Below are 15,516 nucleotides of genomic sequence, written 5' to 3'. Positions count from 1 at the left end.
CTTCTGCTATAAAACCTCACATTTGGGTTCTACATCACTGCTGCTGCACCGACGACTCCCCTCGTCTCTGCTGCTGGTTTGTGTAGTGTGTGTATGTCACCATGGCAGTCCCGTACAATGTCTCGTACCTCTGAAATGTCAAATTTGATATGAGCGCAGAAAATCAGCTTTGCCAATAATGAAGTCCAGTTGTTGTTTTTTGGTCAAATTAAGAAGTTCCGACAACCGAGACCTTTTCAACATGCAGGGTGAGAATGACTAACACACAGTATTTCTGCCAATTAAATTGATTGCTGCCTCTCGTGTTTAAGACTACAAAGAGGTTGTAATGAGGCGCTGGTTTAGCTGAGTTGATAGATCTGGCGCCCCATGAAGCAGTTTTCTTACCACTGGTTGCAGTATGACTCCTGATCCTGTTTGGTGCATGTCATCCCCCACTCTCTAAAAATACAAAAAAAAAAGCCCAGAAAATCTTTATTAGAGGTTTGATTAAACGTCATGATTCTGACCTGATATATAACTTATTAAACTAACGAGACATGTTGGAAACTAAGGCGTTAGTTCAGCTTTGCAGTGTAACGTCATCGCATCTTATTTAGTTTTTCTTGGGTTAGGGTTAGTTGTGGTTGCCAAGATGTTGTGCAAAGACTTGTTGTCGTTTTGGTTCTTGGCGATTCAATAAATGAGCGATGTGAAGAGAAAAAAAAATGGACAAGTGGAAGATGGTAGATGTTGATCAGATTTGGTTTGTCGTCCCCACATCCTTGAAATTTAAGATTGAAATCACTGCGAATGAAAAATGACCATGTAAGGTCTGGCTTGTTTTGCTGCAGGTGGTCCCATTTTTGATTCTCACTTGAACTAGTTTCTAAATGCTGACTCAGTGTTTGTTTTTTAATTTATTTATTTTTTTGTTCAATGAGCTCACAGCACACCTGTTCTCCGCGTGTGTCAGGTTATACTTAGCAGTGTCACACTTTGCACACTTTGTCATGCAGTGTTGTCTGAGTCTCTGACTATTTCATCCAGCATCACTACATCGACATCCGGACTGATCGCCCCCCCTCCCCCCCCGACAACAGATCCAAACATCCCTTCGCTTGTCCCTGCTCGTCAGTCACCATGGCAACCTCCTTCCCGGCGTCTGGTACTGTCATCGGTGATTACCCCCCACGTGGGTGAGGATTCTCTGACCTCAAAACAGCTGCTAGTGTTTCACAGGCCTGACAGGAAGTTCCCCGCTTGGTTGACCATATATGGAGGGTTGGGGATTTAAGAGCCTACCTCATCACGCAGAGGGCTTTTTAAGATGAAGGTGAGTAAGAGGGGCTGAAGTCGGAGTCAGACACACACAATCTTTGATCCGTCATGATTCATTCACTGACACATATTCACACACACGTTTGGACGAGACACCTTGTAACACTAGAGAGTACTTTTATTGCTGTTACTTTAAGCTATAATGATGAACGCTTTCACCCTTAAATCACTCACTCCAATAGTATCTGGTCCCGATGTTGGCATGTCCTCACAGTGGTACAGTGTGTGTGTGTGTTTGTACATGCTGGAGCTGACTTGTAGATCATTACCCAACACACTCACTCACACTCACACATACAGCTCGCACTCCCTGTCCCACCCAGACACAGTGTTTACTATCAACACAGTAAGATAATATCGAGTGACCAAGCTCGCCCATCTTATCTTCACAAACACACATTTTCCATTAGGATATAATAGCTTATCAGTAAAGAGTAGTGTTCGGACTCTTAAGTGTATGTAAAGCTAAAAAAAAAAAAGGCAGTTTACTTGATTTAAGAAATAACACAGGTTTAAAAAAAAAAATCTGTTAATGGCAAGTATGTTTACAACCTTCTTCATAATGAATTCAATTCACAGATATGGACTATATGGAAGGAGCTACCATATTGAATCTCCGTCCTCCAGTTAGTTCAGAACCAAAGAAGTCTTTCGGAGGAGAGGGGAAGACGTCTTCAGTTGCCTTTGGGTCAAGCTTTGAATCCAGTCATCGCAATGTTAACGTAAATAATAATTGGCTAATAATATAAGCATGTGTTTTGGACTCAGTCTTAAGACATATTCTTTATCAATTTGTCCTCAGATATTTTCCCACTACTCCGTGTGAAGCCCGTTGAGCTCAGCGCTAACAACATCACAACAACAGTGCTGATCTGCTCGGAGTAAAGCAGGTTCAGTGTTGACGACCATGTTTGATTTTAGCTGCGGTTCTGTGGCGTTGCCCTTAACTTGGTTTGGCGGCAGCTGAGGCTGGTGCACAGGGGTTCTCAACGGGTGGGTCGGGACCCCAAAAGTGGGTCACTTGAGGTCACAGCCTCCTGGAATAAAGTTGTGCCGTAGGTGGGGGTCGAATGCTCGGCATTAAAGGTCATATTAAAATGAAAGTTCAATCTTTATACTCTGCAGGTCTATGTGACAGCTTTTCTCGGTTAACCATTGATAACCAGTGACACCAGAGCAGGATGTTTGCTTATTAGTCCCAGTACGCCACATTTGCTTAACAGATTATAAAGTCAATGTATGTTGTAGGATGTAAAGAAGAGGAATGTGTGGTTAAGTAGAGAGAGAGAGAGAGAAACAAAGAACCCTTTACAGTGAGAGTGCTTTGGTGTGTGTGTGTGTGTGTGTGTGTGTGTGTGTGTGTGTGTGTGTGTGTGTGTGTGTGTGTGTGTGTGTGTGTGTGTGTGTGTGTGTGTGTGTGTGTGTGTGTGTGTGTGTGTGTGTGTGTGTGTGTGTGTGTGTGGTGACGACAGAGCTGCAGGTTGGGGCAGGGAGGGAGGATGACGCTGTGTGTGTGTGAGGGGAGTATCCTGAGCTCCCGGCTCTCAGTCATTCACTAACACACACACACTCAGTCACACACACAGCAGATATTGCTTACTGCTACTCACACACACAAACACACAGGAGGAGAAGAAGAAGAAGACGACGAGAGCACTAATCCAGGTAAGACTTGCAACTCTTTGCTATCTGAAAGTGTTACATTTTGCTGAATCTAACATTTCCTTTTTTAATGTAATGATTAGTTATTTGATGGATATATAAAAGAAGTTAAAGCTTGTTTTTTTTTTCTTCTTACAGTTTATTATTTTGTCTTTCTTTCAGTCGTGTCTTGCAGGATTTCCTCACCTGCTTGTTGCTCTAATAATCATTTTGTTGACTTTCCTACATTCTCTACATGGCGTTTAGGATGCTCCCCTTTCCTGCTGTCGTTTCACCTTCTACTTCCTCTTCATTGTCACCTCACCCTTTTTTTTTTAGTTTTTTAAATTTACTTCCATTTCAATAACATCTGTGATTTTGGACCCATTATGTAAGATCTACTCTACTCCTTTTTATGAGTTGACCGCTGCACAGAGTTCAATTATCTTAATTACTGCAGCAGGCTCATTTTAATGATATCATATGGACCCGAGTCCTGGTGTGGTCTTAGTGTTGATCTTTTGGTGCAATCATTCAATGAAACAAAGAGTCCACTTTCAACACTTTTTCAACACTTTTACGAGACAACCTCCTCACTCGTTTTATGTTGTCATAGGTATAAGTATAAAAGAGCTTCGGACAAACATCTGTCTTGATATATATTTGCTCTCTTAAAGGGATAATTCAACATAATTCATTCTGGGTGATATTTAACTGTGCTCTCCCGCTCAAAGATGGATGAGAAGATAAATATCAAAGCTTCACCTTACAGCCTTTACATCACAAACAGCAGGAAAGAGCGAGGTTGTGTCTGAGATCATTCATTTCTTCGCTAATCCGTCCTCGTTATCGAGGGATTTCTAAGTCGAACGCGACACAGAGAGCTCATCTGAAGTGGAAAAAACTATTTGTGACATTTTTCTCTGCCCTTTGATCACGCGATTGTGTTTTTTTTTTTCTTCTTTAAACCCAATGCATGCTGGTTTGTCAGACCATTAGTTGTACGCTTCTTCCCACAATGCATCGGTGCATCGTTAACTAAATAATAGTTCTCACATCCAACAAGCGCTACAAAGTTGACCAGTGGTTCTCGACTGGTCTAGCCTAAGGACCCACCGATAACTCCTTCATGAAAATCGTGACCTAGACTTCTGATATTTTTTCAACCAATCAGATTCATTGAATTCAAAAAAGTGCAGCTTGGACCTCGGATGGAACAAAGAGAAGGAACAAAACCAACATGTTTCAAGAGTGCTTCATAGACTTTTTGACACTTTTTTTTTTTCTGTCTCATGATCGCGACCCGCTGGAAAACGGCTCCGCGGCCCACTTTGGGGTCCCGACCCTCTAGTTGAGAACCACTGCAGTAGACTATAGTCATACCTAATGTTTATATCATTTGGCTTTAGCAGTAATCAAATAAAACAAGTTAAAAAAGTGGTAATTAATGAGCTTTAGAAGTGATAGGAAGCAGGTTATTGACGTTGGCAAAAACAGACTCAAGTGTCTTTAAAATTAAAAATAAAATTTGACATAAAATAAATAAATTAAAAACAATAACAATACAGTGTGGTTAAACATCACACTGTATTTCTCATTGTATTCTTATTTTTCTCTGAACATATTGTCATATATTGTTCTGCATATTTAATCCGCATCTTTCTTACTTCAAGTCATATTTTTCAACATTTTGAAGCCCCTGGGAATAAATCAAGTATAGCTCATTATGCTAAGCTAAACTAAGCTAACAGGCTGCTTGTATTAGTGTCAACACATATGAGAGTGACGGACAGTGAATGTCGACATCTACTCATTTGTGCGGGCGGATCATTCACTCATTTAATGCATCTCTTAGCTGACACGAGGCGACCTTGTATCTGTGACATACCGAGAGAGACTTGTGCAGCAGGTGGAGCAGGAGATGGACGCTCAGATAAAGCGGGGTGAACTGGATTACATCCTGGTACAACAATCTTTTCCATTTAACTCCTGCAAGACAAATAAGCATGATTTCCTATCCAGGGAAATGGAGACAGTCCCCAGTTGTTTCTAAAGCGCTAAAGCTGTGAGGGCGTAGGGTTTCAGTAAACTCCGATGTGGGCAAACTATAAAAGTAAATGTGTGTTTCTCTGATATGATTTTAGTCCAGGAAACAGTACCAGGAAAGACCAAAAGGGCACACAAATAGAGCAGTGTGTGTGCAGACTTGTTTTTCTTATGTAAGGTCGTACTGAATAGAATTGAACGGGGTAATTATCACTGAATATACTCTGACTCTGTTCTCTCTGCGGGTTCAAAACCTGAATCATTCTCAACTTCTGGGAACACCCAGTCAGTGACAGAAGGGCTTTTATCCTTTTACGGCTAAAACTATAACCCTGCTTTGATAGCATATCTTTCTAATTCAGCGCTAATGAGTTGGATTCGATAAGCTTTATGAAATATTTGTAATAACGTAACGACAGTTAGGGGGACTTTGGCACTGAGAGATGGAGAGTCAATATGAAGTCATTGATTTTGGCTGCTGTTCAGGATCCAACTGGTTAAATCAGTGTCAAAGTCTGAGCCTGTGCATGCGTGTGTGTTTGTGTTCTGTTGTTAAGGACAGCGTGTCTTTAACTTCACTTATCAACACAAACCCTGATAACACTGACTTTGACCCTCCCTCGAAAATAACCACAACATGGTCAAGTCCAAAGCAGAAGCACTGGGGGGGGGGGGGGGTTTGTTGTTGCTTTATTTCCCTTTCTGAAGCAACGTGAGCTTGAGCTCATCTTTGGAAAATCTCTGCACGCTTCGATGAAATGATAAGGACTGTGAGCGCATAACAGAAGGAGGCCAAAAGAGGGAAATTCAGGTTGGGTTGTGTAACGGCATTAAACTGTTTTTTTCTCTCTCATGTGCTCCGTATCTTGCAGAGGTTGCACAAAAAAAGAAGAGTACGAGACAATCAAGAAGCAAAAAGATGACAATTGGTAAGAGTTCCCGGAAAAGTTCTGTGCGGAGCTCCATCAGGGCGCCAAAGTTTCTGGACAAGTCGAGCGGCTTCTACGGGCGCCTGGATGAGCCTGAGGTTGCGGGAGAAGGGGATAGTGAGGCGAGGGGACAGGAAGTGGAGCTGAAGGGGACTGGAACAGAGGGGAGTGTCAGAGAGGACATCTCTCAGGCTGATCAAGGGGAAGACGCATTTCACTTCAATGAAGGGCTGATGGAAGACGACGGGGAGACTCTCCTCCAGAGGAACACCAGCCGCCGGAGCAGCAGGTGGAGAAGAAGCTCCAGGAGGAAGCAGAGGGAGGGGAGAGGAGAGGAGGACGCGGCCCGGGATGAGAGGCCCAGCGCGGACAGAGGGAGTCCGACCGACTCGCCCGTCCCGGAGGACAGCGGGGTGACGATCGAGATCAAGATGGAGAACATGGCCGAAGAGAAAGAGACGGGCGGAAGCGGGACGGAGCCCGCGCTCGTTCACTTCCCGGTTCGAGGGGACGCAGATGACCAGGTCCTGATCAGAGACAAGAAGAGGGGGAGGGAAGAGGAAGGAGAGGAGGAGAGGAAGATAAAGAGGGAGCAAGAAGAGGGCATGAAGATGATGAAGAGGAACTCTATGAAAAACTACCGCAAGGTGAGAGGAAACTGAAAAAAAAGATAAACAAAACAAGAGCTGTCCTGTTGTTTCTATGACAGAATATGAACTTCTGCTTTCTGTTTCTCACATTTACATAAATTCCATTTGGGATCACCCAACCTGGTTAAACTTTAAGCCCCTCAGGGTTACATAGCTGAGTCGACAGAGTTTGTTGAACAGAGGGGTAAAGTTCTCTCACATCATCGGCACACTGGGTTATTAATCGCCATGGAAACTATCTTCTTAATTACAGACTTCCACAAGGGGTCCATGTGCTGCAGCCATTGGTGCATGTCACCGAAGCGTTAGATAATGTCCTGTGGTAGGATTTTTCCTTGACGTCACATTTTAACGACATGAAAATAATGAAACAGAACTTTAACTAACAGGCTTTTAGCGGTGAAACCATCAGCGGAGCGAGAGCACGGCGTGTGCTTTCACGTGATTCACAGGCTCCTTAAGATTTTCTGCTTCCATTGGAACACGTGAAGTGAGGTGAGGTGACATTCCTGTGCCTCCCATATCGTCTCCTTTGATCAGTGGAACGAAGTATGCCCGTGTTGACCCGCCTACTGAAACCACGCCATAAAAACATTCCACTGCTGTTAGCCAATCATCTCCAACCTGGGGCCTCAGAGTCTGACCTGTGAAGATAGAGGACAAATTCAACAAAGACGTTATAAACCTGGATGTAATATTGGAAGTTCAGCGTCTGGCTCAATCAATTTCATCATTTCATTTTTTAGATTCTATTTTATTTGATTACTTTCATAAAAAGATGTCATTTTGTTCCACTTTAAAACAGAGACCGCCCTTTTTTATACTTTAGTTTTTGTTGCCCCATAGCCGCTAGTATAACCAAATCCAACATTTAGTACGCAGCTAGTTTAGCTGAACATGCAGAAATGTGAACTACTTCTTTGAGAAGGCAGAAAATACTAAAACACACGTGGAGACAAAAGGATCTATGAAAAGATAAACATGTTTTAGGTCGCTTAGTGGTTAGTGCGCGCGCCCCATGTGCACAGGTTGTAGTCCTCCAGGTTCAGGTTTGAATCCAACCTGTGGCTCATTTCCTGCATGTCATTCCCCACTCTCTCTCTCTCTCTCTCTCTCTCTCTCTCTCTCCCCAGTGTCCTGTCTAGATAAAAAAATGCACAAAAAGCCCCAAAAAGAAATTAAGAAAAAAAAAAAAAGATAAACATGATTCAATAGAAAATTGAATTAGGTCTTATTCATTCTTTAATGGGAATCGTTCTGAAAATAAACTGCAGCTTATAAATCAGCAGACTTAACCAAAATGATCTCAAGTCTCAGGGCTTTGTCCCTAGTTTCCCTTATAATCAGTACAATCAGAAGGTTTATCTTGGGGACCTCCAGGGTAATTATATGAAGCTTTATGGCAAAAGGGGAAATAATTCATTAGATCCACATTCTCAGCATCTTTAGTCACATTAGCTGCCTGTATGGCTTTGGGATGGCAGTGACCATTGGCTTGTCATTTTGTACAGACATTAGGGGTAGGGGCTCCCGAAAGGATGAATCCTAATGACTTAGGTGTGCTCTGACATTTTCTCCTTGTACCTATTCATCACATTGTTAGCATTGCCTTTTTTTTTTACAATATGTTTATTGTGAAAAAAAAAAAAAAAATCAAGTCACACAATTACAATTAAATGAATTCTAAGGAAAATATATACACTGAAGCATTGTCACTGTCAGAGCACTGCTGCAACACAGTGCTGAGGCATCATCTTCAATTTGTCACAAACTCAAATCTGCATCTATTGGCCACATGGTTTTTCCATTGTTTTAAAATCTGGGTCAAGTGCTATTGCTACTATTTTAGAAAGCAGGATGTCCTGTGTCCTCCAAGTAGCAATGCGTTATGGCTCCAGCTACAGTATTGCCTCAGATACAAAAAAAAAAAAAGCCCCAGGTACTACCCACAACTTGTGATTATGGAAAGCAATAAAATAAACAGTCCACTGAAAGTCAAGTCAAGTTGTTGCTGAGCGGCAACCTTTAAAAAAATGAAGCCAATGTAGATGTGCAAAAACTCCATTTCCTTGAGTGTCCACCTGAGGACGCCTCCAAAAGACCTTGAATCAGAATCAGAATCAGAAATACTTTTTTAATCCCAGAGGGAAATTCGGTCGTTAGTCCCCCGTATCTAAATGTCCATTTTGACAGCAGAAATAAACATGTTTACCGCCCGTTTAAAAAAATGTGTCTTGGTCTGAATTGCTCATATCTACAAGAACTCAACCAATTCAGTATAACTCAACTTGACCAAGAAGTGCAGCACAAGCTTTTTTTGTTCAGTGTAACCTCTAGTACTATCGAGTTGATGTGTTTAACCTGGCTAGTTTATTTGTTCAGTGTTATCATGAGGCATTATCATGACGTATTTCCCCATTCCCCGTCTGCACGCACCTGTACAAATCAACAAATCTCCTGAGATTTGTATCACTGTTATATCTACAACAGTTATATTCAGGTCAACCACATTGCTGTATTTCCATTGCTAACCTTCCCTTCCTCTTGTTCCCATCAGGCCTTGGACCGAGCCTTTCGTCGTGGCTGGGAGGCCTTCATCACCAACCTCTACAGCGTCACTCTCACACCTGTGACATCGTCCTCAAAGCCATCGTCTTCACCGGCGTCAAAGAAGAAAGACCTACACCCGTCTGTGTTGGCGGAATTTCAGTAGAACTGGAGAGCGACATGAACTATAAAATGAATCCTGCTTCAGTTTTTCTTTTCATTCAAATCATGACTAAATAATCTTCCCTGTTACTGAACAGTGATGGACGACCAGGCCTAAGACATCCATGGGAACTTTTGTGTCACTTGTTCAAATCGTCAGGCCATATTTATTATTTATGTAATTTAATGAGGCTGAATTACTCATCATAAAGTTTACTGCTTTGTCTCATCATGGTGTACATCAATTTGCACACGCATTGCAGGTATTTCCTTTTTTTATTTTTAACTGTTATAGCCAAGCTGTTGATTTGACATTGAAGTCAATGGGACTAGCTCAAGAGTCTGGTCTTTGTGTGACTGAGTTCAGCTGCTTCTGGTTCCCTTCTACTATGTTGTTGTTCACGCATTTAGTCAGCATTGCGAGAATGTCTTAAATGCTTAACGTCTTAAATCTGGTCCACTTTTAAGAGCTTGGAGCACGGATCCTGTGGTTAAGCACTATGACCCAAGTAAAGTGCTGATGTGCAACCAAAATGGAATTTTCCGACCGTATAGCTATGACTGATTAGTGGACTTAAAGATGTGGAAATATCTATTTCTGTATGTTAATCAATACCTTTTGTTGCTGTTTGGTAGCTAATCAGTGATCGGGAGTTAATGATAGGAGAACAAACCTGCGATTGTGATCAACACAGCAAACACATGCACACACACATGCACATCTGTATGTTAATATATGGGGAGACATTGAAGTTTTGACCAGTGTTAACCCACGTTGTCAGGGCTTTTTCAATCAGTACGGAAACACACAAAAGCTCTAATGAGTTGAGATAATGTTTCTTGCTCTCTGTGTGTTCTGGTGAAGGTTTATAACCTGAGGGGACAGAGCAGGCGAGCATATGTTTCCGTGCATGAAGGAAGAAAACCAGAATGAGCTACATCTTGATTATAATTAAGCACTAACATAGAGCCCACTGTGTGAGTTTTAAGTTGTCACTATTGCTGCACAAAATGTTTCATTTGAAAAGAGGAGAATTTATAGCCTTAACGATCAGTCCTCAGGTTACTAAAACAAAGTATGAAAGAACTTATGTTGGTATCAATGCTACTGGAACAAGAGGACATTGTACAATTGATTCAGGATTAATCTTATTCAACATTAAGCCTTATTAAAATTTAATATGATATCCTTAAAATAGACTTTTTTGTCTTTTAACTGCTGCGTATTTGTTTTTTTCTCGCATTACAACAAGTGTACTTACTAAACCGTGTAGACGAGACTGAAAAAGTGGAGAAACTTGTTTTGGTTGTAAATAATGATTTTCTAAAAATATGTTAATTTTTTATTAAAAAAAAAAAGAAAAATGTTGTTTCATAATTGAAGCTTCTGAAGTCATCAATTGCAGAAGTACTTCTCTGAGTAAATAAAGACTTAATTTATTGTTCTGGTTGTGTCTGTTTTTTGTCTTCACAGATACAGTTTTAATAGATCTTATATATATATATATATATATATATATTAATTTAGCCAATGTCAGTCATTACTACATGGATAAATCAGAATGAATGAATGCGTACAACAAACATCTCGATAGGACACCATAGAGCTTAATAATATATGTGTATATTTAATGCAACTTTGTAATAAAGGAACATTACAAATGTAAGCCCATGTCTCAACAACAGCTTTATAAATATAATAATACAGTTCTGGCATCATTAGTTGTGATGTTGTACTTTATTGGGACACGTGCATGTTTTGGATTGACCTTCATGCTACATTTATTTAAGAACTTTTAACCTGTGAAGATGAATTCCTCTCTTTGTACCCCTCTCTATGTGTTAAATGTAAATAAGGTCCTGCAGAAATCCATTCTCTGCATCTGAAGAAGACCAGCTAAACACAAAAATGTCCAATGTCACATGTCAAGCCATTTCGTTGCCCATCTTTGCTGCCACCACGTGGGAGTAGGAAATACAACTTTCTGTAACGGAAATGACGTAGGCCTGCAAAAAAAGTCTGCCAACTCTTGAAAGATTTCTTCGTACTGAAGATTAAAGTTGTTGTGGAGCTCACTAGACTACATCATGTTATTTCTGTCGGGTTAAATGTCGTGTTGGTCATGCGAAAGGAAAAAGTCGTTTTCCCGGTCAATATCGTCCAGTGGGAGGAGCCAGTCTGTCGGACATAAAAGCGGACGGACCCCGTTCCTTCTTCCACTTCCTCTCCTCCACTGCTCATGGTAAGACTTCTTTCTCTCTACTCTCTCTAAACTATTATCGTTTATTGAAGTGGCAGACTTGTACAAACTAGTATTGGATAGCTTTTTCCTTCACACTATAGTTCTTTTGCATTTCAGATTATTTATTTAATGCGTGTTTAAAAATTACACCGGTGTGAAGGCTAGCCGGTAATATGCGGGGTTGCCTACCCAGAGCAGCACGGGCCAAAGCTGCTCGCAATCCTTCACCATCTGCCTCCTAAACAGTTTAATATCAACTTTTTAGTGACTTTAATAACATAGTCGATGTGTTTTAACATTCTTGCACTTGATATTTGTAGATGATTTGTTTCTGAACGCATTTTAAGACACTACTTTTTGAAATGGCCGCAGCTCATTCTGCGCAGCTGCACCAGCGTCTCTCAATGATGAGAATACACAGACCTGTACTGAATGACTGTGATTGTACTTTTTATACTTCTGATGTGAGACGCTTTCGATAAAGTAGTGACTGTTTTCACCCCACTGTGACCACGCTTGCACCCGAGTGGTCACGTGTTGGCCTGACACAGGAAGTCGACCTGCTTGCAGACCATGCTCAAACTAGACTCTGCACCTTTTTTTTTTTTTTTTTTTTTATCTTAGATGGCGAAGGAAGATTATGAAACTGCATCATGCAAAGGTAATTTATCTATAGGTTTCTTTAATACATGACTAAATGTAATATGCATTGAAAGTTTATTATGGAGCCTCATGCTACTGTGATGCTCAATTTGAACTCTCTCACTGAATCTATCTTGAGGAAACTTAACTTCAACCTCTGAGTAGCATGACGAGCTTCAAGTGAGCATCACAAAGTAGACTTGAACCCATTTATTAATTCTGTTTTTTATTTTCATAGGTGCAAGAAGATCGTGGGAAACACACCACAAAGGTAATTATCACGTGTTGAAGACTGACCTTGCAAAGTTTTTCTGCCGTAGCTCAGCTCTTCTCTCCATGGCTGTGAAGGAGCTCAGTGCTGCAGTGATGAATCAAAGAACTCTCTCTAACAGAATCAACCCTTTGAAGAAATTTCTTTACCAGATTCTGAGTAGCATGTTACAGTGACCTCTAACGAACTAGTTAAGAGAGAGTAATGCACGACACGGTTCGAAGTTCTGTTGTGAAATGTAAAACTTCTCTTCTCATCAGATGTTAGCGAGGGTGATCAAGGATGACGGGAGCTACCTTAGCAGGTGAGCTCTCTTGGTTAACGCTAAAGATGTGTAGCTGATAAAGGGCTCCACTTGGTGACTTTCATAAAAAAAAAACAAGCATATGCCCGACATTGATGATGCTAAATTTTAAATCTGATCAGCCCAGACATGGAAACAAAATCGTGTTAATTTCTGGGTGACTAAACGTGGATTTATCTTTTATAGGCTGTTCTGCAAGCTGACCTCTCCAGCGTGGCTCATCTGATCTCTACTGTGAGTAAATGATTGCTTTAGTTCAGATTAATTCTGTAATGGGGGTTTTATTGTGATGATTATAATGAAAGACAAGCATATACCTGATTAAAGTGATGTCAACCTTCATTCTGACTACCCTCAATTACAATGGAACTAAAAATATACTTCACTTTTGAAATGTGAGATTTACTTCATTTCCTTTTTTGGCCAGATGGGACATCGACAAGAAGTTTCCAGGAGGCCTTGTGGACCTCTCAACATGTGAGTGTTAACGGGCTCTTTGAGCTACCTGTTATAAGAAATGCCTCCCAACAAATTTGGGGCATTACTTTTAATTGTTACACTAAGAGTAATGTATTCAAGGTGTTTCTGACTGTTTGAGAGGATGAAATGGGGTAACACCCATAAACAACTGGACGACTAATGTCGCATGGCAATTTGTCACCAAAGCCCTGATCAAACATTGGGGGGTTATATATGCCACAAAAGGCAGTTGTCAAACTTTACTGAGTTACTCCTTTCTTTCTCAGGGCTGTCACTGGAGACAGAAGACTGGTCCTCAGGAAGTCTCCGTGGTAAGTTTGTGATATTCAGGCGTTTTATTTCTTTTCACAATGCCGTTCCAGTGATGATGAACTTAGCTCACTTTGAACCGATGTGAAACGACACGAACAACTGAGGAACTACTTTCCACAATAACAACATTTTGGTCGGACCTTATTTGGCTGTCAACTTACAATGTCCTTTCTATCAACAGATTTGTTCCCTGCGTTGGCAGCCGGATGATGGTGTCCTTGATTGAGGTAAGCTCCCACTAGGTTAGAAACTCTGTAAAATTTGTCACGTACCAAGTCACTGGAAATGATGAGATACATCTGGAATCTCGTTCGTCTGAACTCCTGTTGAGAAACGGAATCTCTGATCAGTGACAGGCAACAGTAGTTTGACATGTTGGGTCACTTGGCGCTCAGAACTGACCACTCGTCTGTTACAGGTTCTTGTCTTTGGAACAATTCAGAAGATGACTCTTCTCATAGCGCTTGGAAAGGTGTTTGCAAAGGTGAGTTTAATATAGGCTGGCTTGAGTCCCAAATGAGCTGGCAAACCAAAAATGACACGACTAGCACTGATCACATCTATTGATTAGCTGCTTGTGTTTCCTTGGTGATGACACCCGCACACGTCTTACGCCTTGTGTTATTGCCAGAACCTGAAAAGGTGGACCCACTGGCGTTACCTTGGCAAGAAGGGGAAGACCTGTTGGGCATCAACAGTCTGAATGGAAACCAAATTGACACAATGTGTTTTTATTCTCAGATTAGTTTATTATTTGAAGCTTGATTAGATTTGAGGCAATCTTTAAAGAAGATAAACAACTCTTGACCAGGACTTGTAGATTTATTCTTTTTCTGATTTGTATTGTCTTTCCAAATATGTAACCAATCTTTCCTTGCTATACATCCTTTAGTGCCAAGCTGCCTGACAATTCAGAACCTCTTCATGATTTATCTGACATGCAATGCCTTCAAGGGAAGATGTTCAGTGACAACTACTTGATCTTCATCTCCCTCAGAAGTGTCCAGTTCCTGCCAGAGACGAGGTGGGTATCTGATGACTGTAGTAAATGTTGAGGCACTCTTTTAGCAGATGTGATGAGTTTCTTATTACCGCCCCAGTCTGAAAATTCATGACTGATTGGTATCCCCTCTGATGGCACTGAATTTGAGTTAAAAGTCACACTGATCAAACTGGGTTGACTTAACCTTACACTTTTTTTTTTCCCCGCAGGCGTGAGGATTCTATTTATCTCCATCTGGCTCAGTGCACACCTGGAACTGATGCAGGTAAATATATATGACAGCTTAGGGGGGGTCAGTGTTAGTTTGAGGCTTCTGTACACATGATGAAAGGAGATTCCATACCTACCAGTTGCTCTCCTCCTCTCCTGTTGACCCAGTCCGGCACTGAGGACCCTGAACACCAGTCAGGTGTAAGGTGACCTGCTGTGGTTCTGATGGAGACTGAGAACAAATCACTGACAAGGCCCTTCCTGACTGTCTTCAGACATCTATCATTAGCATGTTATCAAAAAGAAGCCGCAACTAAGAGGTCTGGCTTTGCTTTCAAAATGGACTTAAAAGTATATATCTTTTTTTTTTCCTTGCAGGATGAAGTCAACAATCCATGGTTTGCATGTGGTGAGTATTTTAAGAGCCTCATAAAGTCTATCGCTGAAGTGATGAGTTACTTATTACCGCCCCAGTCTGAAGATTCATGACTGATTGGTATCCCCTCTGATCAAACCACTATGAAAGTTTTCAATTGTATACATGTGTTGGGATGAGTTTTTAAATGTTTGTCTGTTCTCTTTATAGTCCAGTTGGCTTTGCTGCTTTCTGAGGAGTGTTGGTAAGAATATAGTTTTTTTATTTAAGCTTCTCTTGATGTGATGAGTTACTTATTACCGCCCCAGTCTGAAAATTCATGACTGATTGGTATCCCCTCTGATCAAACAACTGAGAACTTTGAATTGTATACTTGTGTT

The 15,516-nt window shown here is 41.2% G+C and overlaps 1 protein-coding gene, 1 long non-coding RNA gene and 5 other non-coding genes across 8 annotated transcripts; all 7 read left to right on the top strand.

Moving 5' to 3' along the window:
* The first annotated feature begins 5,851 nt into the window (after positions 1 to 5,851).
* Positions 5,852 to 10,739, top strand: sb:cb1058 (uncharacterized protein LOC394209 homolog). Its single transcript, XM_061030877.1, has 2 exons — positions 5,852 to 6,583; positions 9,144 to 10,739. Exons 1-2 carry the CDS (start codon positions 5,927 to 5,929, stop codon positions 9,297 to 9,299), a joined length of 813 nt encoding a protein of 270 aa, XP_060886860.1. The 5' UTR covers positions 5,852 to 5,926; the 3' UTR covers positions 9,300 to 10,739.
* A 796-nt stretch (positions 10,740 to 11,535) lies between these two features.
* LOC132958521 (uncharacterized) lies at positions 11,536 to 15,484 on the top strand. Of its 2 annotated transcripts, XR_009666791.1 has the most exons (10): positions 11,536 to 12,199; positions 12,419 to 12,451; positions 12,712 to 12,755; positions 12,942 to 12,989; positions 13,183 to 13,232; positions 13,502 to 13,774; positions 13,966 to 14,031; positions 14,440 to 14,571; positions 14,760 to 14,815; positions 14,929 to 15,484. It is a non-coding gene; the product is annotated as an uncharacterized LOC132958521 (long non-coding RNA). The 2 variants fall into 2 exon arrangements; XR_009666792.1 differs by lacking the exons at positions 11,536 to 12,199; positions 12,419 to 12,451 and having other exon boundaries at positions 12,458 to 12,755; positions 15,139 to 15,484.
* Positions 13,592 to 13,655, top strand: LOC132959113 (small nucleolar RNA SNORD29). The gene has a single exon (XR_009666904.1). It is a non-coding gene; the product is annotated as a small nucleolar RNA SNORD29 (small nucleolar RNA).
* LOC132959119 (small nucleolar RNA SNORD22) lies at positions 14,131 to 14,255 on the top strand. Its single transcript, XR_009666911.1, has one exon. It is a non-coding gene; the product is annotated as a small nucleolar RNA SNORD22 (small nucleolar RNA).
* LOC132959117 (small nucleolar RNA SNORD31) lies at positions 14,614 to 14,686 on the top strand. The gene has a single exon (XR_009666909.1). It is a non-coding gene; the product is annotated as a small nucleolar RNA SNORD31 (small nucleolar RNA).
* LOC132959118 (small nucleolar RNA SNORD31) lies at positions 15,201 to 15,275 on the top strand. Its single transcript, XR_009666910.1, has one exon. It is a non-coding gene; the product is annotated as a small nucleolar RNA SNORD31 (small nucleolar RNA).
* Positions 15,411 to 15,485, top strand: LOC132959116 (small nucleolar RNA SNORD31). The gene has a single exon (XR_009666908.1). It is a non-coding gene; the product is annotated as a small nucleolar RNA SNORD31 (small nucleolar RNA).
* The last annotated feature ends 31 nt before the right edge of the window (positions 15,486 to 15,516 follow it).

This window comes from Labrus mixtus, chromosome 23 (genome assembly GCF_963584025.1).
Source record: "Labrus mixtus chromosome 23, fLabMix1.1, whole genome shotgun sequence".
NCBI classification, from domain to species: domain Eukaryota; kingdom Metazoa; phylum Chordata; class Actinopteri; order Labriformes; family Labridae; genus Labrus; species Labrus mixtus.
Note: the sequence above shows the minus strand (reverse complement) of the source record. Positions and strands in the feature narration are given on the sequence as shown.

Excerpts from the sequence above, each read along its gene's own strand:
- sb:cb1058 (XM_061030877.1), top strand. The coding sequence starts at position 5,927 with ATGACAATTGGTAAGAGTTCCCGGAAAAGTTCTGTGCGGAGCTCCATC. Across the intron at positions 6,584-9,143 it reads CTATGAAAAACTACCGCAAG|GCCTTGGACCGAGCCTTTCG; the intron begins GTGAGAGGAAAC and ends TGTTCCCATCAG.